We start from the raw sequence: 27,652 nt of genomic DNA, 5'->3' as shown, positions 1-27,652 counted from the left end.
AGCCTTTTCTGTTCTTCTCAGGAGATGCAGCCTCTTCGTTTGCAGCCTCAGTCACTCCACCAGGCCCGGACCAGTCCCATCAGGCATAGCAAGCGTTTTAGCAGCATGTGCACCACTGAGGAGAATGCTGGTAAACCAGGGGAGGTGACAACCGCCAAAGAGCTGAGTGAGTGCTAGCAATGAAACCAACATGTTGTCCTATTTCATCCAAATCCAACCATGGCACATCCCTTCTTTTTACTCATTTCTTTCATTACTCTGCCTTTATCGGTTGTAAAATAAAATACAAGGTAAACATGGAAAGGACTGAGGTCCAGAATGGGAAACCTCATTTAATATGGTGAAAAATATGATCGGGCAGTCACAAGAACAAGAGAAAGGAAGGCATTCTGCCTTAATTCATGGTGGCTCCAGTAGTTGCTTACAATGATCGGCTTCATTTAAACTGTCTTCTCGGGGAAATGTAGGGCAAGCTTGTAACCGTGCAACGTTAAATCTTCTCCCCTCATAATCCCTTCTCTCGACCCTGTAAAGCACTCATCAGTCTGATGCTGTACTTGTCATATGAAAGAAGACGAGGGATGGGATCAATCATAAGAACTCGTGGGAATAAATTGAACTAAATAGAAGCTTTCCTTCTGTAGAGTTCTCTGTTCCACCGCACTTTACAGGTACAGAATGTTTATTTATTTGCACCATGTGGGCACTGCTGATGTTGCGATTCATTCAAGGTTATACATGGAGTGAGTGGTAAGGGATTGAACCTTTGATCCAACCTCTTAGCCATCTTGGGGCCCCAATATATGTAGAAGTGCCAAACAGGCCATACACTTGGGCCACACAGAGTCAGTGCTGCATGTTTAGATAGATAGATAGATAGATAGATAGATAGATAGATAGATACGTTTACAGGGTATGTATAATTCAGCTGGTCCTTGCTCAGTGTGAAGGCACTATATAAAATCACATCTTCTCAGGGTACTCTACAGGTACAGCACAATTGTTTCCATATTGTGACAGGGTGAGTGGGCACTGGTGGGCGTAATCAGTGGTCAGACTTGAGTCTTGTTCTTCATAGGCCTATTCCACTAGAAGTATCTACTGCAGTGAAGTGTGGTGTGGTGCAAGCAGGCAGCAAACCACAGATGAGTCCTTCAGGGTCACACAGCAAACCTAACCTGCATAATGCTTTAATTTCATAAAATCTTAGCCCATAAAAAATGAAATGAGCTAGCCTTTAGATGATATAATGCAGTAAACTGTGATTTTGTGTTTTTTAACCTGCAGGTGATACTGTCAAAATGGCATTGCAGGAAGGCACCACAGTACCAACCCTCAGCAGAGCTGTCTCCATGCCTGTTGATATCTCAGGTACTGTATTAATAAACCAGTGACTATTAGAAAAATTGTGCCAGGGTTTCGTGATTTAGATTGCTAGAGCCTGTGGTAACATTGTAAGTTTCATATAATCTCTATGTCATTTGATGTTGTTGACAAGAAATATGAAAAACATTGAAGGGTGTGCAGACTTTCACAATACCATATCGTATCACTTCATGTCTGTTTCGCAAAATTTATCCAGGAAGCCTAAAAACATGGCAGGGTTGTAGATGGGAAGCTAAACCACAGTCTTACATTGTTACTTCAGCCTTATCCTCTCCAAAATGGAGAAGGAGGATGAGGATCATAACTTCCATTTGCTAATTTTTCTGTTTGCTCCTTCAGGGATGCAAAGGGGACGTCGATCTGACTTTGACATGGCATATGAGAGAGGAAGAATCTTGGTCTTCCAGCAGGATGACGGCACCTCTGGACCACCAGCCTTCACACGAGTAAGAGGAGGAGGAGTGACACATACCACCATGGTACCACCTATAGGCCCCACCTTGGCTGTAGGACAACATTATTACTAGAACACAAAAGAGCTCTTTGTAAAATGAAATCCCATTTCCTAAAGTTTCTTTTAGCTGTTCCCTGTTTGTAGTCTAATTCACTGGGGGTCCCTCAGATGTGCCTTTATACCTCCACTCACTCTCAATGTCTGTCCTTCTACCCCAGGAGTGAAAGTATGGCAAGTTCTCCTTGCTCTGGACAGGAGTTTGTCATTTACACCCATGCAAATGGTAATGCCATATGTGGGATCAGCTTGAATTCAGTTTGAATTCTTGTGGTGGTCTGCTGACATTGCTTACGAAGATGCTCCCTCATCTGGTCTGGTTATTCCTTCTCCTCTGCCTCTCATTCTCTGCTTTTTTCCACCAATAAGGGCCCTTCATTTTCTGAAGTCATATTTAGTTATCTTCTGGCAAAGTATGAAAATCTGTAGCGACTGGTGGCCCAAGCCTACACTACATGTCTGCCATCACAGAGGATAGAAGTTTCCTTAAACCACTAGTCTCACACAAAGCCCTACTTTTGTTTCCTCTCTGCTCCTCTGAAAAATTCTTGTTTTCTTTTGCCAAGCTTTAGTGTGCAGAGCAACAAAGAGGTGGCTTTTCTTAACAATCATTTCCTTTCAGTCCATTTCTCAGGAACCACGGGAAAGGAAGTCCGTGATGGTGGAGGAGCAGCCATCTGGGGTGTTCCTGTATCCTGATGAGGACTCTGCAGACAGTTTATTTGAACCACTGCTAGGGCGGCAAACATCAAGTCTCTTTGAAGAAGCCAAAAATGAAATTCTGCGACTCATGTGCATCGAGGTAAGTGAACATTACTCTGCTGGATATGTCTACAGTTTACAAGAATGGAGTGTAACGACAGGGAGAGCTCCACCGATGTGCCTGGGACTAAGAAATGTCACAGACCAAATGCAGATAAGCAAGAGACTGATTAGCCAAGAGGAGGAATTTACAGGAGAGATTAAATGAATACTGCCCCTCCGCCTTGGTCCTGATCACATCATCAACTGCAACAATTTAACAGTGTTTATCCAGGTTAGCCAGTTGCCCCTCAGATGTTTTGTTTTTTTTCTCCACTGTCCGTGGTCCTTGGCACCTTCAACCACATCTTCTTTGGTCTTCCTCTGGGTCTCACCCCTTCCACCTCCATCTTAGCTCCCCTCTTCATCCTGCTTTTTGCTCCACATACCAAAACCACTTTAGTCTGTGTCTCCTTAGCATATCACCTATTACCTCCATACCTAGTCTCTTTAATAGCTCGCCATTCCTCTTCCTCTTACTCTGTGACACATCACACATCCAAATAGTTTTTCTCATCTCTGTTCTTTCCAGCATTGCTTAATGCTCTGCTTTCATCTGCCAAATCTCATTCTCATACTACACAACTTTTATAAACTGTTCTCTGCAATACTAGAAAGGTACCTTTAAAGGTCAGAATGAAGGATGGCATCTCTCACCCTTGCTATCAATACTATGCCACACCATAGTCTGCACTAAACATGTCACCTAGGCATCAAAACTTCATACATCAGCATTCTTCATTGAAAAAGCCAAGAGTAACAGGAATTTTGTGTTTCAGGACGCCTCTCTATTAAATGGTCGGGTTACACTGCATCATGCCAAGGCCGGGACTGTTCTTGCACGACAAGGAGATCAGGTGAGTGAAGGGGCTAACAGTCTTATTTTTGCTTTAGTTTAAAGGAAGGCACAGCTGGTGATTTTTGTAGCCTAAGAGCAACTTGCCCCTGGTTTTCAACCTGGTCAGGATGCTTTCTGAGAAAAGTCCTCCAGTATGGCCACTATCAGCCCTTTCCTTGTCCTGTTGATTTAGTGTTCCTTATGTCTCTGTTGGCTTCTATTTAGCCATCCAACACTTCACACATCCAAGGGAAAGTCAGCTCTAAACAGTATAAAAAAATAATAAAATACATTCAAAATACTAGAGAAGTGCCATGGGCATCTGAAAATACTTTAATGAGTTGTGGATGGAACATGGACAGGCAATTTGAATTTCATAGCTTTGCGTCTGGAGATGGAGCTTTGGATGATTGTCTTGAATGTGTGAGCACCTGAAAACTCAGAGGTTTTTATTTTCCCAGGGATCCTGCTGACTGGAGTTTTTTATTTTTCCTTTCCTCTGTTGTCAACTGGCCATAGTTCCACAATTAACTGATAAACAAATATTGTTAAGCTCCGTTTGTTTTCCCGTCAGCATAAACAAAATTGTCCGTTTTGGTGTATTCATATTAATTTGTAATTCCATTTACCTGTGAACGTTTTATAGTGCTCTGAGCCTGCACTCAGCGATGGGGTATTATATAAAAATAAGCTGAATTGAATTGCTTCTTTATGAATTAGAAAATCCAGTTTGTGTCTTTTTTCTGTACACTGTGGGCCCTGTCAGGTGAGAGGACTTGCTCGTGATGGCATAAACAGTCAAAGGTGAGGACTGAACTGGCACTCTCAAAAGTTGCTGCTCAACTCCTTAACCATGAGGGGGTTTCACTACCTGAAAATGGAGTATTGAATTGTGAAAATCTGGGATAAAAACTAAGAACAAGGTTTAGTACAGCGGAAGAACAGATGCACATTGAATTGAAGATGTTTGAACATGCTGACAGTTGTGCTGCAGAAGGTCTGCATTTCTTGTGGGGTGTGATGGGGTGTCCTACCCACAGTGTGGTTGTTACAGTCATAGCCTTCCAGACAGTTGTCCTTTGAAAAGTCAATGAAGGTCACATGGGGTTTCCAGTTTTGGAGACTCAAAATCAGGTGCCAATTCAGAAAAAAATGGCCTAGCCATGTACCTCATTTAAATTTCAAAGACTGTGGCATATCCGGGGGCACTGTCATAATGGAAGTTGTACCTTCTCACTATAACTTTGATGTGTACATCTGACCAAGTCTTCCAACCACCTGATACATTGAGCTGCTTCTCATTGATGCCTCTTGCAGGATGTAAGCCTTCACTTTGTGCTGCTGGGCTGCCTACACGTGTATCAGAGGATGATTGATAAACAGGAGGATGTGTGCTTGTTTGTCACCCAGCCTGGAGAGATGGTGGGGCAGCTGGCTGTACTGACTGGGGAACCCCTCATCTTCACCATCAAGGCCATCCGGGACTGCACTTTTCTCAAGATTTCCAAGTCGGACTTTTATGAGTGAGCATATTGTTCTCTGCAGCGAGGTCAAAAAGCTCCATTTGTAATTTATAGCCTTAACTGTTGTATATTTCTTGCAGGATAATGCGTGAGCAGCCCAGTGTTGTTCTAAGTGCAGCACACACAGTGGCCATCCGGATGTCCTCCTTTGTCCGGCAGATGGACTTTGCTATTGACTGGATGGCAGTGGAGGCCGGACGAGCTCTTTACAGGTTAGCATCTGTTCTTTGTGTGATCTCTTGAGGAGGGTCCACCTGTTTACTTAACTCATTCAGGGCAGATGTCGACTTTTGTCGAAATTCAGGGGTAGGGGATGGTAGTCAGGTGTAAACTGTGACAAAACTTGCCATTATGTTTTAGTTCACCTCTCTTTAAAGTTAGTTCGTTGATTTGACAGAGATTTCCAGCACATGCATGAGTAGCGAAGAGAAAACAACATCTAAAAAGGCATTGACATCTGGTGAAAGACCATATTGAACATGCAAAGTAAAATGCTCTGTAGGCGATGCTTTGCAAATTGAATTGCTGAGTCAGACTCTGAGTTGTTGGATTTTGATGCAGGTGACCTGGGGATCGAACAGACGGCGACAGCAGCCACGGCACACAGCAAAAGATGCTGTATGTTGATTTATGTGTGAAACTACTGCTTTGTGTGCTTTTCAGAAAACTGAGTTTTTTGGAAAAAAATTATTCAGCCCTCAAAGAGTTAATGTTATTTCATCATCACCTAGTCAGAGTAACTTAAAGATCTGCGAAGAATTTGATGTTTGTGTAGATTTGGACTTGAATACACATACATATGAAACATTTTCATCTCAGCTATTGGTTGACAGCCCGTCAACAATTATAAGGACTCACAAGGACTCATCCGGAACCAAATTTAGATGGTATTCCAATGAATGTCATGTATAATAAGAGTGTTCCCAGTCTTCAGGTGGACACTACTGAGGTACTTGAAATAAGACACACAGCTTATTTAAATGTAGGATGGATTGCGTCAGGTGTTTTTTATTAAGTGCAATAGATTAACATTTTTTCCTTTAGTTTAACTTCATTCAGACTAAAAGGAAATATGAAGTAAATCTTAGTCACAATACTTAATATTTGGAAACTAAAGCAAGATTACAATAATGTATGGTGAGCCAAGTATCAGATTCAAGTTTATTGTGATGCGTATCAAATTTGCCCATACCATTAATTTTTATGTAAATCTTTCCTAGTGAGTTTTTTTTTTAAATTCTTCACACTGGAAAAATTCAGACTGGACATTGCCGCAGTGAAGGCTCTTTGTTTTATTGACACACATGGAGAAACACAGGACTCTAGGAAATGTTCTGAAACTTATTGCCAAACACACTCTGATTTATACAGTGAAGTAAAACAATTCAACCTTTTGAAGGCCGTTTCTTGCATCGTTATTTATCTTGCATAACTATGGTTACTGCCCCCAAAGTTCTTCCTTGTCTTTGGCAGAGCTAATTCACTATGTTTGTGATAAACTGAAAAGCAATAAGGCCAGAAAAAAAAAAAGAATTACTGTCTTGAAGTGGAAAGCTGCAGTCGGAACATTAATGGTCTCGGGCTAAATATCGTATAGTGCAAAGAGCTTATGCAGGGTATCCCATAATGCTTTATAAAATTTCACAACACATACATAAAATTATTTTATTTCCCAGTAAACTTAATTTTTAAAGCTCTTATTTCTTTTATTTATTACCCTCTCTAATGAATATTTTAATTGGATTCTACATATTTTTGTAGTTATATACAATCCATGAACCCTCATCTGTAGATGTGTTACACTTAGAATGCTCTTTTGCTTACCTGTGGTTGAGCTCTTTTCACCTCTTGAGGAGTCGGGTATTCCTTATGATTTCTTTGTGATTTCATGTCACCCTGGCATATTCTCCATCATTCTCAACATCTGCACTGTGCTAAAGCTGACATCCTGTCACTGTGCCATTTAGTTAGTAAGGCTTCGCTTTACCTTTCTGATGTGATGTGCTATCTTGGTTGCCACCTCCTTTATTTACATTTGGTGTGTAAATTAATATCTACAGTAATTTTGTTTTTTAATTTGATTTGTATTGATGCTTCCATACCAAGTAAAGTAAACGTTGGTTGAGGCAGAGAAGGAAGAAGGAGGAATGGGATAGTGTACGGATTACAGAGGTCAATCACGTTTGGCATCTTTTACACCCATCATGTGTAGCGCCTCCTCTTCTCCCAAGTTTCTCGTTTCTCATACAGGCAGGGTGACCGGTCTGACTGCACCTACATCGTCCTTAATGGTCGCCTGAGATCTGTGATCCTCAAGTCAAATGGCAAGAAGGAACTAGTTGGCGAGTATGGCAGAGGAGATCTCATTGGGGTGGTAAGTCTGAAGGGGTTTGGCATTTGCTTTTGTGCATTCTGTCACAAAATGAAGGGATTGGGTGTCTTTAATTTTTTTCCATGAGATTGTTTTGCCTATTTTGGTTAACTTAATGCTTGTTATTTTTGTTCTTTGCTTGAGAAAGTGCTTGGGTGAATGACAAACTAGACCGAATTAACATTTTAAGTTTTGAAAGCCACGTTCGTTGGTTATGTTTATATGATTGGCTTTGTACAATCATGTTTGCCAAGTATGTTTGACTGTCCATGTTTAGCTAATCACATTTAGCCAGATTTGTTTAGCCAAACAGTCAGATTTATTTTTACACCTTTCATCAGTCTGTCCATATGTAACTTGGTCAGTTTTAGAGACACGTTTAAGGACATCACATCCAGGGAGATCTTTGCACCTTGGACCTTAAAAGGCAACAGTGTCTTTCATTTTGCTAGGTAGAAGCTCTGACCCGACAGCCACGTGCCACCACGGTCCATGCAGTGAGAGACACAGAACTTGTGAAGCTGCCTGAGGGGACACTGAACAACATCAAGAGAAGATATCCACAGGTGTGGTGGGTTGATGAAGCTGGGGTTTTCAAGGCTGGGGCAAATGCTGTCAGGGTGGTATTAAAATATCATGGTCTTGTTTTCTTGGGGAGATGTATGAGCATCAACAATATATTACATGACTTTCTCAGATAACTGTTCATTTAGGACAAAGATGGATCAAATGGCTTCCTTTTTTTAAAGTCATTCTTGTGTTCAGACTTTGGAGGACTCTTGGTTGCACTTTTTTCACCTTGCCAGGTGTAAGACTCCAGATGGATGAAGCTTCTTCACAGCGTTAGGCAGAAAGCAGAGTAGATAGAGGAATTTCTGGATTTTCAGTAGGTGGTGTTGTCCAGTGCGCTCCTGACCAGATCTGATGTAATCAGAGTGAAACCCTGCCTTCCCTTGTCTCAAAGCCTCTGTGGCTGTCCAGTATCTATGACTTAACTGCCGTACCTTCTTCTTCTTCCCATTAGGTTGTAACAAGGCTGATCCATCTCCTTGGGCAGAAGATCCTGGGCAACCTGCAGCAAGTCAGAGGACCCTTTTCGGGTAAGAAGAATGGGGGGGGGGGGGGGTGTGTGTGTGTGTGTAGTATTTTAGTGTCCAGAGTGTCTTTGTGATTTGTGCTTTGAGATTACTTGAGCAAAAAAGCATGTGGTAGAAAAGGAATATGGGGATCACAAGTGAGAATAAAAAGACGGTGTTTGCAGGGGGATAGACACCTTGTGATTCAGCTGACGGACAGAATATAATGGAAGTGCATAAGTTAATACAAACTCTGCTTTTTGGATACAATTATATGTAGTCCTTTACATTGGTCACTTAATGTTTATCGTCTGTGTGTGTGTCATTTAGATGGGAGACTACAGATGGTCTAATGGCTCATGGTTCATTGGTCCAGACAATTGCTCTCATTTTAACAGTTAAACATCACGTCCTTTTGCATTTACCAAGCTTTGCACAATATGTTATCTGAAAAAGATCTAAATGTCAAAAAATGGAATTAATTTTACAATATTGCAGAATTAGCATTAATTTCATGTGCAGCACATCATCTAAATAATCAATCAACTTTTACTCAGGCTTAAATGAGACCTTGCAGCGCAAAGCACTTTAACCAGTAAAATATAATAAAAGAGATACCAAGTGAAGTCATGAGATAAGGAGAAATTAGTGAATAAAGTCTTGTGCTAGCTTTATTATTATGCAGTGTCCAGAATATGAAAAAGTAACTTGGAACTGAATAGAGTAAAACAGAAGTGCCGCGCATCATGGCTGTTAAGAAATATGGCACCTCTCGGGGAGGACCGTTGACCCTGTGCTACTGAGTCATTTGGCTCTGTGGCTCACATCTTCCTCTCTTGTGCTCTGACCTTCTGTTGTAGGTTCTGGCATGGCATCTAGCCATGATGTGACCAATCCTGCCAGCAATCTGTCTACAGTGGCAGTGCTGCCTGTCTGTGATGATGTGCCAATCAACGCTTTCAATCTGGAGTTGTACCATGCTCTGAGTGCCATTGGTAAGTGGAGCAATTAAACAATTCATATTGTTTAGGGCAGAAGTCTCAAATTTGGCCAAATGGTACCAGCTGTATTTTTTTCTGTCTTTCTGAATGGAGAAGTTGCTTTAAAACAAAGCTGTTGAGCTGGGCTGCTCATGAAGTGCAGTCCTTGAGGGATTTCATTCCAGCCTCTCTCTTTATCAAGCTGCTGCTTCTGTCTTCATATTGAGCTTCATACTAAAACAGGCCTCTCACTTCCATAATTCTGCAGTAAAAAAAACTGGTGGAAATATTTTTTGAATGTCGGATGTTAATTCAGTAAGAGTTGGGCAGGGTGCTCTAGACAATGTCATGTGACATCCTCACTAGAAATGGAGGTTCCTTAACTATGATGGCCCAGTCATTTAGTGCTGTGTTTTCTGTATAGAGTTTTCTTATTCATAAATGCAAACACAGGTGTGTTTTCTACCAAATGTCAAAGATTTGTGTGTTGAGTTAAAATGGTAATTCTGTACTGGCTCTGTATGAGTGAGTCTGGCTTGGTGCAAGTTATACTCTGATTAATTGGCCCCTTCACTGTTGCAGGGATAGGCCCCAGCTCTCAGTGACTCTGTCCTGGATAAGAAGGTTAGAAAAGGGATGGATTGATAATCTAATAAGCTCGACTACTTCATTAGGTGCCCCCACAGTTGCACTCCTGTCAGAGATCCACTTTGGTATAGCAAACAACAGTGTGTTAACTGGAGTGGTGGCCTTAGTAAGAACCTAACTGAGCAAATCTGTGTGCTAAAATGGAGACACCGCAGGGTGTTGTAAATTCAGAGTAAAGAAATCAAATTGAAAAGGGATTTTGGAAAGCAGAATTGGCTTCTGATTAAAAAGAAACCAGCCGTCACTACAGATTGTCACTTAGCATTGACTAGTCTTGCATTTAGATGAAAGTTCAGGAGACAGTTTAGTAGAATATCCAAAGTGGGCAGACCAGAAGACGAGAATTATCTGAAATGTTTAAGGATCTTCAAAGCAGTGGTTTGGAAAGCTCTTAACTAGTTTGGCTTATAGTGCCAATTCTTTTTGTCATGTTATGATATCATTCTATTATTGGGTGTTCTTACCCAAAATTACCAAAGCCTTTATGACACCCCGCATTGTGTCTGTTTTAATGATACGTCTGAGCTCTGTTGCTGACACTGTTTCTAACAAGAGCTAAGATGCTTTTATGCTTTGATCCACAGGACCCACATTACTGCTCACAAGTGATATTATCCGAGAGCGTCTGGGATCTTCCGCCTTGGACAGGTGGGTAGGATTTGGGTGTGACTGCCTTGAAGAGATGGTTTACAGTCTATTCAAAGAGCCTTTGCCATTCAAACTCGCCCCTTGGCTTTCTTGGCAGCAGGAGGATTCAGTTTTGTCTGCCTCATGTTGATAATCCTTAAGTGACGATTTTAAAGGTGAGGCAGTACAGGCTGTGGAGGAGCTGTGTGCAGCTTCAGGGAAGCATTGTTAGTAGAAGCTCGACTGGATAGGCAGACTGTGAGGTGTGTAGTGCCAGGTGATTCCAAAACAATTGAACACATCCAAAAATGGATTTCTTACTCACTATGTTTCATTTGAACTAATGTGCACCAATATTTCATGGGATTCTGCAGGTTTTTCCTTAATCTTTCATATGCTTAATATACTGCACTTTATGTCACACAGCACACTACAATCCAATCGTCTAATTCTTCCCAGATCCTTTGTAGCATATCACCACTCAATGCTTATTTCTGATCTTGTGTTTAGCTTCTGAGTTACTTGGACTCTTGTGGGAATCAAATAATGGATTGCGGTCAAATTGCTCTTTATGTTCACCTGTGAGCCGTGATTCATTTTGTAGTGCCTTTCATAGTATACTCCATCATGAGATGTTCTGCCAAGCAGTACAGAGAAACTAGGGAAATAAACAGTGTAGAATCAGAAATTCTAATGCGTCATAAATGCAGCAAGTATAACAGAATGAGAGACTGGATCTGAACTGAGTTAGCTTTAGAGGGCAGCACTGAGCAAAAACCCAGTATCTGGGGACCACCACATAGTTAAGATGTGAGATGGCACGATGACATTGGGCGTTTGGTGTGGTCCAAGCCATATAAATGGACAGTCTGTGAGGTTTTGAAGGAGAACCATGAAGGTCTGTTCTAGCTGCTGTACTGGGTCACCATTTTAGTGAAGTTCAGTCAGGAACCAGGGTAACACACAGCACTCTTTAAAAATTGTATCTCTTTTGCACGCAGCATTCATGAATACCGCCTTTCTGGGTGGCTGGCACAGCAAGAGGACATCAACCGCATTGTACTCTACCAGACAGACTACACCATGACCCCATGGACCCAACGCTGCATTCGGCAAGCGGACTGCATTCTGATCGTGGGTCTTGGAGATCAAGAGCCCAACCTCGGGGAGGTATCTTGTGTCTTTTCATATAAACCACAATTATTTAATGTTATACCCTTTAAATGCAAACACTATCCCTAGGCTGTTTATGCAGTTGGAGCACAAGCCAGTTAAGCAACCTGCTCAGGGTCACACAGTGACTGAGTGAGAGGAGGGTACTGAACTATGGACTTTGGAATGTAGAGTCGGGTACATCACACAGCGATCACTGGTCTAATGGGATGCAGCTGGGAATGATTCAGCAGCTCCTCACCTAACCCTCATATTCATGGGGTTGTTTTAGCTAGAGGTGTGAGAATTAATAGAACTCTTCTTGACTGCTTTACAATTCATGTGATTTAAGTGCTGAGCCAGGTGGTTCTGAGGTTAACAGGAAAAATCACATCCTACGTCTTACTCTGAACCTGTCCTCTGTGCCACTCTCGAGACGACTCCGTCGGATATCTGTCTTTGCTTCATCATTGTTCTGGAGAGAAGGTGAAAGTGATGCAGCGTTACCAGTAGGTGTCACTGTTGCCCTTTAGTCACACATGCCTGCTTTTAATATGGTTTGATTTGTTTCTACCAGCTTGAACAGATGTTGGAGAACACCGCAGTCCGTGCTCTCAAGCAGTTGGTGCTGCTACACAAGGAGGATGGACCCGGCCCGGCCCACACTGTCGAGTGGCTGAACATGCGCAGCTGGTGCTCAGGCCATCTGCACCTCAAGTGTCCACGTAGAGTCTTCTCTCGACGCAGCCCCCCTAAACTGGTGAGTATGGCATTGTGGGATGCTTAGTATTTTCATTGCAAAGACTGTCATCCAGAGGTGAGGTTTAAATTGCCAGGATTTTTTTAGCTCTGTTTCCATTCTATTGAATTTAGAAAGATAAGTGATAAAGGGAGAGAGGCTTTTAATCTTGCTGAATCATTTTCTTCTCCCTCTGCAGAGAGAAATGTACGAGAAGGTGTTTGCAAAGACAGCTGACCGGCATAGCGACTTTTCCCGCCTTGCCCGAGTCCTCACAGGGAACAGCATTGCCGTTGTGTTGGGAGGTGGAGGAGCCAGGTATGTCCTGAAGGGTGTAATGGAGTGGCACTCCTGCCATAATTGCTTCTGTTCTGTATTGTTTTACTTAACCAATAAATATGGCACCTTTCTGGGACTTCAGCAGGTGGCTCAGAGTCTTGTTCCCCAAGGTTTTCTTCTTTCACTTTAATCATCCAATCATTCATACCCAATGCCATGGACTCCTCTGTGTATTTGACAGGAGCTTGTAAAGATTTCCAGTAGCTGGATGTCTTGTCAGGTGATTTGTTATCCTAGAGTGACAAGAGAGGGCAGAGGTGAGGACAAGATGTGGTGGGCTCAAGGAGGGCAGAAGCAGCTCCACTAAACCTGTACTGTACAGCACATCCATGTACAGGTAACACAAAACTGAACATCAGGTGGTGTCAAGTGTCACACAGCTTTATATGGGATTCACTGGTTAAATGCACTTTGGGGGTTTAGGGGGCTCTTTATCTCCGAGCTGACGCATGTCAGTCCTGGTGAGGTGAAGCAACTTCTGCTAACAGAAGAGAATGTCATGCAAGTCCTTTACCACCCGGAAATCACTAGCATTGCACCACACTTCTCTTTTTTGGAAGGGATTACATTTTTAAAGTGACAAGACATGTACAACCCTAATTCCAATGAAGTTGGGATGTTGTGTTAAACATAAATAAAAACAGAATACAATGATTTGCAAATCCTTTTCAACCTATATTCAATTGAATACACTACAAAGTGTTTAAAAGGAGCATCCCCAAAAGGCTCTGTCATTCACAAGCAAGGATGGGGCGAGGTTCACCACTTTCTGAACAACTGCGTGGGCAAATAGTCCAGCAGTTTAAGAACGTTTCTCAACATACAATTGCAAGGAATCTAGGGATTTCATCATCTACTGTCCATAATATCATCAAAAGATTCAGAGAATCTGGAGAAATCTCTGCACGTAAGCGGCAAGGCCGAATACCAACACTGGATGCCCGTGACCTTCGATCCCTCAGGCGGCACTGCATTAAAAACCAACATCATTCTGTAAAGGATATTACCACGTGGGCTCAGGAATACTTCAGAAAACCATTGTCAGTTAACACAGTTCGTCGCTACATCTATAAGTGCAAGTTAAAACTCTACAATGCAAAGCGAAAGCCATATATCAACAACACCCAGAAACGCCGCCAGCTTCTCTGGGCCCGAGCTCATCTGAGATGGACTGACGCAAAGTGGAAAAATGTGCTGTGGTCTGACGAGTACACATTTCAAATTGTTTTTGGAAATCATGGACATTGTGTCCTCCGGGCCAAAGAGGAAAAGGACCATCCGGATTGTTATCAGCGCAAAGTTCAAAAGCCAGCATCTGTGATGGTATGGGTAACTTGCACATCTGTGAAGGCACCATTAATGCTGAAACAGGTTTTGGAGCAACATATGCTGCCATCCAAGTGACGTCTTTTTCAGAGACGTCCCTGCTTATTTCAGTAGGACAATGCAAAGCCACATTCTGCATGTGTTACAACAGCGTGGCTTCGTAGTAAAAGAGTGTGGGTATTAGACTGGCCTGCCTGCAGTCTAGACCGGTCTCCCGTTGAAAATGTGTGGCGCATTATGAAGCGCAAAATACAACAACGGAGACCCCGGACTGTTGAGCAACTGAAGTACGTCAAGCAAGAATGGGAAAGAATTCCACCTACACAGCTTCAACAATTAGTGTCCTCAGTTCCCAAACGCTTATTGAGTGTTGTTAAAAGGAAAGGTGATATAACACAGTGGTAAACATGCCCCTGTCCCAGGTTTTTTGGAACGTGTTGCAGGCATCAAATTCAAAATGAGTGAAGATTTGCAAAACAACAATAAAGTTTATCAGTTTGAACATTCGATATGTTGTCTTTGTAGTGTATTCAATTGAATATAAGTTGAAAAGGATTTGCAAATAATTGTATTCTGTTTTTATTTACGTTTTACACAATGTCCCAACTTCATTGGAATTGGGGTTGTATGGTAGTGGTGCATTTGTTCAGACAGTGTAATGTTACTTCATGTTTTTATGGAGTCTGGGTTTGAGTTGTGGTCTGGTCATTCTGCTATGAAGTTTACTTATTTATGATGCATTGACATTGGCAGGTCTGTGTGGCTGGTTTGGTGCATTTTAAATTACTGTGTTAGGTTGTGAATAAGTGGCATTGCCAACTGCAGCCTAAATGGGTCACCAGTTTAAGGGCCAGCTCCCTGCAACTTTGAATCACACAGATTCAAGTTATGATGGATGGATGGATGGATGAATGAAAGCCCTTGATGTGTTATCTTGTTGCTTCATTAATCAACCAGTCAATTTATTAATTTATTTACTACTTGAAAATTTCATACATCATTGAGATTTTCCCTCATTTTACACACATCACAGCATAATTGCAGTCAAAGAAACTTGGAGTTGAACTGTTGCCTGCCAGCTGCAGGTGAGTAGTCATATAGATTATCTGTTAAGTGGTGTACACTCAGACACATCAGTAGGGAAGTAATAAAATGAGTCTGAATGTACCATACATGTATAATCAGTCTGTCTGCTCTGTATCTACTGACCTCTGAGGACTTGTCCTGCACTCATTCTCCAGGTCTGAGCAGCCCATTTTAATCGATTACTGTCTACAACATTTTGTGTATTGCGTTTTGTTCCTTTTTGCTTATTCTCTGTGCCCTTCTCTCTCTCAGAGGTTGCTCTCATGTTGGGGTGATTAAGGCCATGGAAGAAGTGGGAATCCCCATCGACATCGTTGGAGGAACGTCAATCGGCTCATTCATTGGTGCACTGTATGCTGAGGAGCGTAGTGCCGTCCGCACAATGCAGAGAGCCCGCGAGTGGTCCAAGGTAAGTCTTTCATCCTTATTATCCATTCTAATATTAACAGCGTGTACTGGCCAGAACTTCTGATTTTAACAGATGTACTGTGATGTAGTGGCCAACATGTGGTGTTTTTGTTTGTCCAGTTTTCCTTTAACATTCCCAGAGATGTGCATGCTAGGTCAATTGCTAACCCTAAGTTCATCTTTTGTGGTTTGTGTGTGAGTGGACCCTGCAATGGACTATCATTTTTGCTTTGTACCCAATGCTGCTATGATAGCCTCTGGTCTCTGTGACCCTGAATTGGATTAAACAAGTTCGGAAAATGTGTAAATGTTGGGCTGTATGACTTCCTAAAATCTGTAATTCACTTTAATCCACTTGATTCTTCTCTTGTACTCTTCACTGATCACAGGCTCAGAGTACTTACCCAGATTTGCTGATATTAGTAAACTCTCTAAGCCTCTTTACAGCTCTAGACAAGGATGAAGAGAAGTCCAAGAACAGCCAGAGGTAGTTAGAGCAAAATCAGATCGCCTCATAGCATCACTCTCTAGCAAGGTGGTCTAGTTTCAGTGAGCTAAACAGGCTCCCCTCCTCTCATGTTCGAAGGTATTTGATTGTGATCACTGAATGGCACCTTGATGGATGCGACACTGACTCGGGTACAAATGCCATTACCTCAGAAGGGTTGCCACACTTTCTTGCCTAATCATTTGACTTCCAAAAAGACCATAAAAGTCCACTGAACCCTCAGAAAAATGCTTCTAATATATAAGGCTCCAAATCCTTGTGTGTGCATGTATGTCCGATATGCAAAACCACACTTTTGAAACAATCTCTGCCAAAATTTACACACCTCCCTCATTTGTTCACGAGAAAACTGTAGACAATTTCCTGAACAAAGTTTTGACCATAGGGGTACTTTTGGAATTTTTTTCCCCCATTTTACTACAGTATGAAAGAGAGCACCACCTGGTGACTCAGAGCAAGTGAAACACCAGAGCACACTGAAGCCAGAACTAGCAGACAAGAACTTAACATTACTTCCATGCAAGGCCGGGTGCGGCTTCTAGTTATTGATATTAAAGTCGCCCACCATGCCACTTCCATGTTTGATTTCAACACAAACCACTCGATTCATTTTAGAATGCTAAGGTTATGGATAAACCTCAAAGTCGAGATAATATAAGAAGAATTATGTGTGAAAGAAGAACTTTTCAAGCTGAGCTTCCTCAGATCTGACAAATATTTTACTTATCTGACACTTTTATCTAAGACAATTTACAAATCCCAAGTGGCCATTGTGTAATTGATGAACAGGAATTACTAATGGATCTGAAAGGGCCAGTCTTGGACACAAGGAGGTGGCCGTGCCCGATTGGTGTCATGTCTGCATTGTGTGCAGGATCATTACCCAAGAAACCTGGTGGAGCTGTATGTCACATGACTGGGGATCAGAGGCCTTTAAAATTCTTCTGTGTAGCATCTTAAATGCTATAAACTGAAAAAAAATGTTATGCAATAAACTTCACAGTAATGTTGACATGCCGGTTTTCTGTGCTAATTCAGAAGTTTGTTTTTTTTTCTCTCCCATACAGTCAATGAATTCCGTGTTCAAGACTGTGCTGGATCTCACCTATCCCATCACCTCCATGTTTTCTGGCTCAGCCTTTAATGCAAGCATCTCAAAGGTGTTTCAGGACAAGCAGATTGAGGTATGTCAGTCTTGAGGGTATCGAGCAGTTTGATTAGCTAGTGTCCAGCTCCTCTTTACTCAGCCCATCTGCTGGTTCTTACTGCGACTTTACATGTACAGAAAAGGCCATCACTGTATGAGACATCTTTATGAAAAGGATGTAACAGACACAGTGAGGCTACAAGGAGCACACTCAAACAATACTTAGGGGCACCATCTGGTGCTGGCCTGTTGGCCATTTGTGCTTCCAAGTGTGACATCTTGATCACACATTTTCTTCAGTTGTTCATCCAGTGTCAGCATAGCATGAGGCTACTTTCAGACTTGGCCTTGGCTTATGCCACGGAGGCCTCCATTTTAGACACAATGTTCAAAATGTCACTGAAGGTCCACTATTTGGACTGCAGAGTTCAGGCTGACTGTTGACAGTTTGCCAGTGGCCTGAAGGTATGGCACTAACCCTACATGACAAGGCTTTAAAGCAGGATGTGGAGAGAACTGGCAGGCAGTGTGAATAAATACTACTGACCTGCCACTGCATTTGTTTATCTCCAAAGCCTTGCCTGCTCACCAGAGGTGCCACAGAATTGACTTGATGTGTCATATGTAACAGGGGTTGGCACCATGAACTTGACTGTATCCTGCCAATCTTTTACAAATCCTATTTGATTTAACATGTGCCTTGCTTGTGCCGTCCCAAGGATCTGTGGCTGCCCTATTTCAATGTGACGACTGACATCACTGCATCAGCTATGCGTGTTCACAAGGATGGTGAGTCGGCCAGCGCATTTTCTAGTGCATGTGGCTCATTCTTGCTCTATGGTATGGCAGGCTGAATCTTTCTGGAGTCTGCATGTGCTTCTCATGGATTGTGTTGGAGGTGGACCCTTGATGAGGCCCTGGCTTTCGCGCAGCCTTGTTTTACTTTGCTTCTTGACCACTTTGGACTGTGTGCACACAGTAGAGCTCTGCGCCAGACCCAGTGCAGGTCCCTCAAATGCAGCACTTCATACCTTGGGCAGGGTTGCTAAAAAACTGAGAAACTGCTCTAGCTGAGTGAGGCAAGTCACTTCCTTAACACCAGTGGTTTCTGACCTTTTTTTGGCCTCTCTAAAATCATGATGTTCCCCACTGTAACATGTACCTTATTATTACCTATTCAAAAAGTGAACTCCTACTCATGTGGAGGAAGCCCATAATGTCATTAATTTGGTCTAAACAAGCTCCCAAAGACCATGGAAACAAAAATGGAAAAGGATCATTGAAGTACTGACAAAGAAATCACTAAGAAATTGTTAAAAAAAAAAAAAATAATATAATATGAAGTAATATGAAAATACAGCAAATACAGTTTTGAAAACATATAATAAGAGGTGTGATATTCATAAATATAAAATAACTTTAACGGCATATTGCAAAATTTTATAATCATTGTTACAATTCATATTATTTTAATTTTAAAAATGATTTCTAAGTAGAAAAACCCAAGCCGGTTGTAAAATCATAAATTAAAGGGTTCTTCACCATCCCTTCTATGTTTATATAAATGTATTTGTTTATTTATTTCTATCGTTTTTAACAGTGAATTTCTGTTTTTTCATATTATAAATGAACACACCTAAATTCTCAAATTGCCCTCCACGTTGGGAATCACTGCTTAACGCCTGTGAGACTCGCCTGGACACCACCAGTCGGAAACCACATCTTTATAAAAAGCATACATTTATTAAACATTAATAAAGACAGTGTCACACAGCACACAATGCACACAGCAATAATCACCCTTCAATAACTCCTTTTTCTCAGTCCTTGGCCGCCTCTACTCTCCTCCTAGGAGCTTCGTCCTACTCCCACTCCCGACTCTGGCTCCCAGACTGTAGGAAGGCGGCGCCTTTTATCCCTGCCCGGATGTGCTCCAGGTGTCTGATGACGTCCATCCGGCAGCACTTCCTGGTGTGGTGGAAGTGCTGCCCTTTGCCCTGGAAGCACTCCGGGCGTCCCTGGCAGGTTCCTCCGCCATCTTGCCGAGTGTGGCGGAAGTAACTATTTCCAAGTCCTACGAGGCTTAAGGCGCCCCCTGGCGGTGGCCACGGGTCCCAACAGGCCAGAGGCTGTTTGTTCTTCTCAAGTGGTCCTCTCCTGCTCCAGGGCAGTTGCCCCCTCACGGCCCGGAAGCTATTCCTGCCACCTTCCGGTCCTTTTAGGCATCCCGGCCAGGTAATGACCCCGGCCATCTGCCACACACCCTACAACTATTCCTAACACGACTGACCTTCACACACTGCACCAGCTACCTCAGACTTGTGCATGTCTGTTATATTTATTGTTATATATTTAGCGTTTGCTTACTCAAGATGGTGAGATCTAAAGGCCTCCCAAAGTGCTGGCATCAGGGCAGGCTGTTTGGACAGGTTGGGTTCAGTTTGCTCTGCAGCTTCCTCCAGTATGTGATGGTTCTAGAAGGCTCACGTCTCTGTGACTCTTTCTTAAAGTGAAATGAGTGGACCACACCACAGAGACAGGAAATGGAAATAAAAATGGCTAGGCTGGGGTTCAAACTTGTAGTGTATTGTAAAAGTGAAGGTAGATTCCACCTCCGTGAAACTTTGGAAACATCCTAAAGTAACATCATAAGCAACAACGTTCAGCATCACTTTTCATTTGATACTTGCACAAAATTCAAAGAAATCCTTAACGTTCCATTTTTAAATATTTTATGCTCCGGTTTGACAGATGATATTACGTTTACATTTATTTACTTAGCAGACACTTTTATTCAAAGAGGTCAGCATAAAGTAAGCATCAGTCTGGGGGACTGTTTGAGAGCAGGTGTTTCAGGACAAGGGTACAGAATTGATCACCACAAGTGAAGACCTTGGAATGAAATACAAGCGAGTTACAAGTCTTAGGTTTCAAAACTAACAGCTGATCTCAGTTCAACAGAAATGCACCAAACAAGAGAGTCTTTAAAGTCTTCTTAAACGCACAGAGGGAGTCAGAATTTCAAATGCAGCTGGGCAGCTTGTTTCGCCAGGTAGGAGCTGCATGGAAAAGAGTTGGGATTGAGGTTTGAACCCATGCAGAGGTGGCATCACCATCACCGTTCATCAGGAGATCTGAGTGGTGGAGAAAGAGTGTAGGATTTCACAAATGTGTGTGTGTGTCTCTCCCCCTCCATATGTATATAATGTGTGAGTGTGTGCTGACCTGCTGACTCCTATGTTAGCAGACAACAAGGACTGGAACTTAATACTCATGTCACTGAAGGGGGCCAGTGTAGTGATGTTAAATGTTAAACTTGAATGTCAAGTAGGTGGACAGGGTGACAGCAGAGGATAAGAAGCCTTATATACATAAATCCTGAGTGCACTTTCAAACTTTTTTAATTTTTTTTTTACAATCTATAACTGATGCGTTTCTTAAATTCTTGAGTTTTGGGATCCTGTGTTAACCAAAAAGAAAATAGGTGTTTAAACTGTGTTGACTGGGAGCTGTTGTCTGCTAATGGAAAAAAATTTGGTAAATCCAAGGAAACGCATAGAGCGCCCACTTGTGGTAGGTGTTTAAAACAGTGCCGTGCACACAGTGCTGAGAATGTCCATAGCGCTAAGAATTCTTCTTTTTCTATTTGCTGCTTAGTTTTGCCCACCACAGTGTCATGGGGAGTCCTATTCTATGTAGAGGACATTGGGTGAAAGACTGGAATGAATTCTGGTCGGGACACTAGTTTATCACACAGCAAACAAGTACTTGACTACCTTATCACTTGTCAGAATTTGGAGGTGAAGCCACACAGAAGAGTGAACACGATACCTCTCCACGTACACAGTCGCCAGCCCATGACATGAACTGAGGTCCCTTTCCATGCCTTTCCTACATTTGTGCTGATTTTTATATATTTTGAAATGCTTGCAGTGGCAGTGTGGCACAGTGGTTAGGGCTTTGGACTTCAAACCAAAAGGTTGTGGGTTCAAATCCCATCACTGACACTTTGTGACCCTGAGCAAGTCACCTGTGCTCCCACTGGAAAAATAAAATAAATGTAAGCAATTGTATCTCTTGGATAAAAGTGTCAGACAAATAAATGAAATGTAAATGCTTGCTTGTGGTTTTGAGGGCTTTAACTGTATGCTAAGAACTGTGCCTTTAATTTCATGATTTCTCCAGCAGATGGTGTTGGTGGTGTAAAGTTTTAAGTCATTCCATGAGCCATTGAACAGCCCTGCAGTTGTTTTTGGTGCAGCATGATAACACTGTGGGCTCAAACATATTAAGCTTGACCCTGTCCTCCTGCCACAGCTAAATGTAACGTCATGTGAGTGCCATCTGTACTCTCAAACACAAGAATACCTTCACAAACAGCTATGGGGCCTTTGCAGCCCAGACTTTTTTTTTCTCCTCATGTTTTGTATACAGATTGTGGTGATTTTAGTCTATCGGTCCGGTCTTGAACTCTTGGTATTGCTGCTGATTATGTGAAGTTGCACAACTTCATAAATTAACAAATTACCAGCAAGTGTAATGGCACTGCTGAACAAAAAGAAAAAGAGAATTTGTTATGGGCTTGTGCAACAGCAGGAACTTCAGGCCTCTTTGAATATGTCCAGGCTCCAGGAAGAAGCTGTAACTTCAACACGCAAGCTAGACCTCCATTGATCTGCCAGGACTCTGCTACTCATCAGGTTTGGATTGCAAATTTCATTTCAAGTAATAAAAATTAACAGAAGTAGCAATCCCCCTGTGTTGCTGTTACTGGTGTGACTTGTTGTGGTTTCATATTCTTGAGGACTTAATTTGCTGGTGATGCTGGGAGACTGAATCATCCATTGAGCTTGCTCTCTGGTAACATCCAATATAAAACCAACACCCCTAGTTCACAGAATAGTGTGTGCCCAAGCTGGCAGGTGGACCAGTGCTCCTCATTGTTGGGTTTAAATTCTGGCCAGGCACTGTCTGTGTGGAGGTCTCCTGCATCTCAAAGACATATTGGTTAGGAAGAATGGATGAGTTTGTATGGAACAGGAGCTTTAGTGGTGCATGTGGGTTTTGGAAAATGTCTGGATGCATCGATAAAAATTTAGACTGAAAAGAAGTTTCTTCCTACTCTGAAATTTTGTGCTTTTTCATCACTTAATGTGGGCATCAACATGGATGTCAAAGCCTCGATGTGATGTTCAAAGTGTTATATATGAGTTTAGCCCTCCTGACTTTAGTTGATTATATTTGATAATCTTCGCAGCAGTGTGCCTCAAGAGTCCGCCATCGAGATTTGAGCAAGTTGCTGAAGTGAGATGATATACAGCCCGGTGGCACGTGGCTGCATGCTGCTGATTACTTGTGGTAATTTTTTCCCATGTTGCCACCCCAAGTGCTCCTCCCAGCTGCAGTATGTCTCTGCTGATTTTCCACAGCTGTTTTTAATTTGGTATGTGCGAGGGTAATTGATTGCGTATGTGGAGCAGGGGTCACATGTAAAAGGGCCAAGAAGAGATTCACTTCTGCTTTGCACTTGCCCAGAAATGGTCTTTCTCCCTACAAACGTCTCTGATTTCTGTACTGCGTCATTCAGCCATTCTGCCCACCTCTGTGAGGCTCAGCCAGTGCTGACGTTTAGGAGGCTGTGTTTGCTTATTGCTCTTTTAGTAAGAGGCTTGGGCTGTCAGTCCACTGGATTTCAAAATGAGTTTCATTGGCACCAAGTTACTGCTTTGCTGTTTTCAAGTGGAAGTTCTAGAATGAGGACAGTGGCAAGCCAGGTTCAAAGATGACACTGGATGAGTTCTCCTTTTTTGTACCTGCTTGTCCCTGGTCAGGGTCTTGGGTGAAGCCACCCTGCTGCAGGGACAGGTCATTTGCCTTTGATTGTAAAGCAGCTTTGGAGCATGGAAGGAACTGCGACTGATCACAAAGTACACAGAAAAGGCACCACAGTCAGAAATCAAATATGGTGTGCCAGCCTGCTACCCCCTTAGCCTTTAGGTGGTCTTGACCTCATAGCTTTTCAGGCCCACTGAATGTCACTGTAAGAGAGGATGAGGTTACACCTTTGAAGTGTTGTCACTTGGACCTAAAGCCTGTTGTTGGAGATCATTGATGTCTGACTTTGACTTTTTCTCCACTAACACTGTGTTACATTTAAAGGTTTTGTTGTATTTAGCCGGCTCTTCTGTTCAGAGTTAAGTTATAAATCATAAATACACAATAACTTCTTTTTACTGCTACATTTAGAGCCCTGATAAGTGAAGTGGCCTGCTCAGTAATTGGAGAACACAAACTGTAAATGTTGTGCTTCACAGCCAGACCACTAGGAGGCACACTGACAGGTGACTTGAACCTTGAGCATGTAAATATTTTAACTTGTCCAGAGTACAATGACGATTGTTCTTCTACATGAGTCCAACATGCCGCACACTGCCACTCTCTGGTGCTGTAATAGCATAATAGGCAGACAGAAATGAAAGACATTATATAATAGACTAGCAAAATACCCGTGCTTCGCAGCGGCAAAGTACTGCTTTAAAATTTTTATTAAGAAGAAAAGTAAACCTTTTTAAACTGAAGGAAAATATACCAATAATTATTTGTTAATTATCTCTTTGTATACCACATTGTCAGTTTGGCCCTCCGCTTGTAATATGACCAAGCTGTGCGCTGAGCTTACTCTTGAGCATGCAACGTATAGTTGGCCATGTGAAAAGCAATCTTGCCTCAAATCAATGCCAACCTTTTGTATGGTCTGTCCCTAAGACTTATTAATTGTCATTGCGAAGCAGAGCCTTACTGGAAATTGGAGGCATTTGAATTGAAATGGGTTTCATCGATAACTTCGCATCCAGCTTTTGGGAGTTTAAACATTCATAAACATCAAAGTGTCCACTACTCAAATCGTCACCTGTGAATCTAAGATGTTTAAGAGGCATTGGCGGTTGTCCAAAGGTGTAAAATATTTGGCCATTTCGGTACACTTGAAAGTGAAAACCGAACAATTCAGCGGCAGTCATCAACTCACATGCAGAACCATAGGTGAAGGGCTTAAGCATTTCACTCTTATAGTGCTCCTGTGTAGTATAATTATCTCCTGTACCGTCATCAGTCCACACCTTGAACCTGTCCCAGTCATTCAATACATAAGACACAATGTTCCTCCGGATATCAAGAGTGAGCCTGATATGGCCGTGCAATATGTAACACAGAGAATGGAAAAGGCAGTCGCCATCGCCGGGCATGGAAACCACTCAGTAAGTGACAGTTCTTTGATCGATGGTGATCACCTCAATAGACATGTTAATGGGGGTACAATTGGAATGATAAAGGAAATAAAGTCTAAAATACCTACACAATAACTATAATCGTAATAAACGAACAATAAAACAGCAGAGAAGCCGTGGATTAAATAAAAAGGCTGCAGTTATCAGCAGGGAGACGTGAATACCGTAGCGAAGCAAGGAAAGGAATGAAGAGACTGGAGCGACAGACAGCCTTATATATAAGCAGGTAGCCAACTACGTGGGAGGCTTGGGGATGGGGGACCCAACGCCGCCTCACACGGTGACCGAGCTGCAGGCTATGGACGTAAGTAGGACTCAGTTAGCATTGGGAACCCGCGTGCCAAATTTCTTGAAGATGGGCCCATAAGTAACTAAGACCGTTGGAAAGTTCAATATGGCAGCCGACAGTGGTTTCAGTTTCGGTCAGCGCAGGGAAGCTGCCTACCAAATTTCGTGCAGATGGGGCCATAAATAAGAAAGTTTAACATGGTGGACGTTGTCGACCGTTATGACCGTTACGCGTAGAATTTCGAAATGAAACCTTCTTAACTTTTGTAAGTAAGCTGTAAGGAATGAGCCTGCCAAGTTTCAGCCTTCTACCTACACGGGAAGTTGGAGAATTAGTGATGAGTGAGTCAGTGAGGGCTTTGCCTTTTATTAGTATAGATGGGTAGGTAGACAGATGTATGGAGTGTTCATCTTGACATATGTGCTGCCTTTTTCCATTAGACATGCAGAATACTTTAATTGTTCACCAGTTGTTTTTCGTATCTCTATATGTTAGTGGACGTATGACAAAAAAGGGGACAAAATGAAACAAGGCTGTTGATCCTGATGATGCCCAGCACAATCCTGGTTGTGCAGTCATGCACCGTAACATCTGGACATCCTCTTCAGCCTGCCTGCTCACTTGCATGGCTTCCTTCCCTCTTTTTTCCACCTGTCTGCATGACTGACCAACTGCCCACCCGCCCGCCTGTCCACCTGCCTGCTGGGTCTCATCTCTCTCCATGTCTCCCTGGGGGCAGAACTCGCTGCTTTTGCTTAACTATTTCTGCTGTTTCATCTCCAACTGAAATTTCTGTGCATTGTTAGTAAGTCTCTTGTTTTTTCCTTGAAGCTAAACAATTAAAGGTCATGAAGCCATCCGTTATATCCCTAGAAAGGTCCTGAGGTCGTCTTCTGCCTGTTAGTCCTGGTTTGGAGTTGGAGGGATGCCACATGTGAGGGGAGTTTAGGTTGGCCAGTCCTCGCTTTTCCTCACCTTTGAGACGAGAGATTGAAAGATTGCCCATTTAAAATTAATATTTAGTTCTCCTCAAATAAATAGAATCGAGGCCAGAGCTGCCAACCCTCAAGAACTTCTATGAGGTACGCCACTACAAGCTGACAAGACTCGCTTAAACAAAAAAGGCACTTTCACAAGCCATTTGTCACATTCATTCAGTGGGCCAACTTCCTCCTGCTTCCACCAAGACTTGGCCACACTGACTTCTTAGCCCCTGTCCTCTCCCCGCCTCACTTTCCAAACAGGGTGTTTTAGATGATACTCGGACGTTGCACATCCTCTCTGATGTTGGCACATCAACAACTGAGTTGTCTGACTAGTTGATGTGACCCAGTGTCCCCTTTTAGGGTGCCCTGATGTGCTCTCTCTCTTTGCTCATCTCTTCCAATGTTAAGTGAATTGCATAAGTGAGGGATATGCACTGGCAATCGGAAGGTTGCCGGTTCGAATCCCATAAATGCCAAAAGGGACTCTGCTCTGTTGGGCCCTTCAGCAAGGCCCTTAACCTGCAATTGCTGAGCGCTTTGAGTAGTGAGAAAAGTGCTATATAAATGCAAAAAATTATTATTATTATTATTATTATTATTAAGGTGACAAATTTTGCCACATCTTAGCTTCTGGCTCAGAATATTTGGGATGATCTGAGATCAGGAACCATTTTGGACTGGAAATCCCTTTTTACCATTCTGGCTACTTGTCCGGTCAAACATGGCTAAATGCTTAATTTTGATAAAGCCATTGGCTGCCAGAAGCTCTTCCGTGGAGACCATGAGACCCATGCACAAAAACACTGTAGACGCTCAGAGGAAATGCTTTCAAGATTGAAACACGATGGTGTTTAGCCAGCACAAGATGATAGGCTGTCAGATATGTGCTGCCTACCCATTGCCAATGGGGGATGAGATAGCAGAGATTGTTATCGTTTTATCACATTGAGACCTGCTGATGTCGCTTCACTTGTCGTTTTGTGAGTGCCAGCACCTCTTTACTCAATGGCTGCCTACTGGTGGTGGTATTGAGATGGTTTATATGTGCAGCTGTTTGTGTTTATGTGGACGACAGAAAGTGTGAGTGTTAGTGCTGCATGGAGTCAATTTTAAAGTACCCTGCTCACAGTGCCAGGAGAGAGCTGATATAATTAGGGACTGCCCTGGGGATGGCATTTGTTTAGTGAACACTGCCATCTTGTTGCTTTCTATGTGTCCCGCTAACTCCATGTGTGCAGTTCTAAGCACTTCGGAGCACACAAATGTCATGGAAACATAGGGAAATGTGCAGTCTGGAATTATGGGACAGCGCAGTGACTAAATTTGTCTAGTGGGTGTAACAACTTGACGTCTCAGAAGAGATCCTCATGCAGTTTCTCATATTGCTGCCAATATAAACGCAGATGTTTGAGGCTCATGTACTCATCCTGTTCTGCTTTATTGTGTATAGAAACTTTAATTAATCAATCATTATGCACTGCTTTTATTCCAAATTCTGCTCTTAATTGCCTGCGGGCACTGGAGTTTAACTTGAGAGAATGAGCACCCATCTGAGAAAATGGGCAGAAGTGTTTAAAGTCCTTTAACTTTGAACCGGAGTGTTCTTATTGTCAGGTGTCCTGTTT

The 27,652-nt window shown here is 42.5% G+C and overlaps 1 protein-coding gene across 6 annotated transcripts in view; it reads left to right on the top strand.

The window, feature by feature from the left end:
• pnpla6 (patatin-like phospholipase domain containing 6) overlaps positions 1-27,652 on the top strand; it is an 85,917-nt gene that overhangs the window by 43,587 nt on the left and 14,678 nt on the right. For all 6 annotated transcript variants that reach the window (XM_051920530.1, XM_028822909.2, XM_028822910.2 and 3 more), the window contains exons 12-29: positions 22-166; positions 1,288-1,371; positions 1,726-1,832; positions 2,520-2,699; positions 3,478-3,555; positions 4,854-5,059; positions 5,140-5,271; positions 7,310-7,433; positions 7,883-7,996; positions 8,455-8,530; positions 9,367-9,501; positions 10,719-10,782; positions 11,763-11,931; positions 12,491-12,673; positions 12,852-12,970; positions 15,656-15,812; positions 17,387-17,503; positions 18,186-18,255. In XM_051920530.1, coding sequence (XP_051776490.1) covers positions 22-166; positions 1,288-1,371; positions 1,726-1,832; positions 2,520-2,699; positions 3,478-3,555; positions 4,854-5,059; positions 5,140-5,271; positions 7,310-7,433; positions 7,883-7,996; positions 8,455-8,530; positions 9,367-9,501; positions 10,719-10,782; positions 11,763-11,931; positions 12,491-12,673; positions 12,852-12,970; positions 15,656-15,812; positions 17,387-17,503; positions 18,186-18,255 — 2,260 coding nt within the window. The remainder of the gene's footprint in view (positions 1-21; positions 167-1,287; positions 1,372-1,725; positions 1,833-2,519; positions 2,700-3,477; positions 3,556-4,853; positions 5,060-5,139; positions 5,272-7,309; positions 7,434-7,882; positions 7,997-8,454; positions 8,531-9,366; positions 9,502-10,718; positions 10,783-11,762; positions 11,932-12,490; positions 12,674-12,851; positions 12,971-15,655; positions 15,813-17,386; positions 17,504-18,185; positions 18,256-27,652) is intronic.

This window comes from Erpetoichthys calabaricus, chromosome 17 (genome assembly GCF_900747795.2).
Source record: "Erpetoichthys calabaricus chromosome 17, fErpCal1.3, whole genome shotgun sequence".
NCBI classification, from domain to species: domain Eukaryota; kingdom Metazoa; phylum Chordata; class Cladistia; order Polypteriformes; family Polypteridae; genus Erpetoichthys; species Erpetoichthys calabaricus.
Note: the sequence above shows the minus strand (reverse complement) of the source record. Positions and strands in the feature narration are given on the sequence as shown.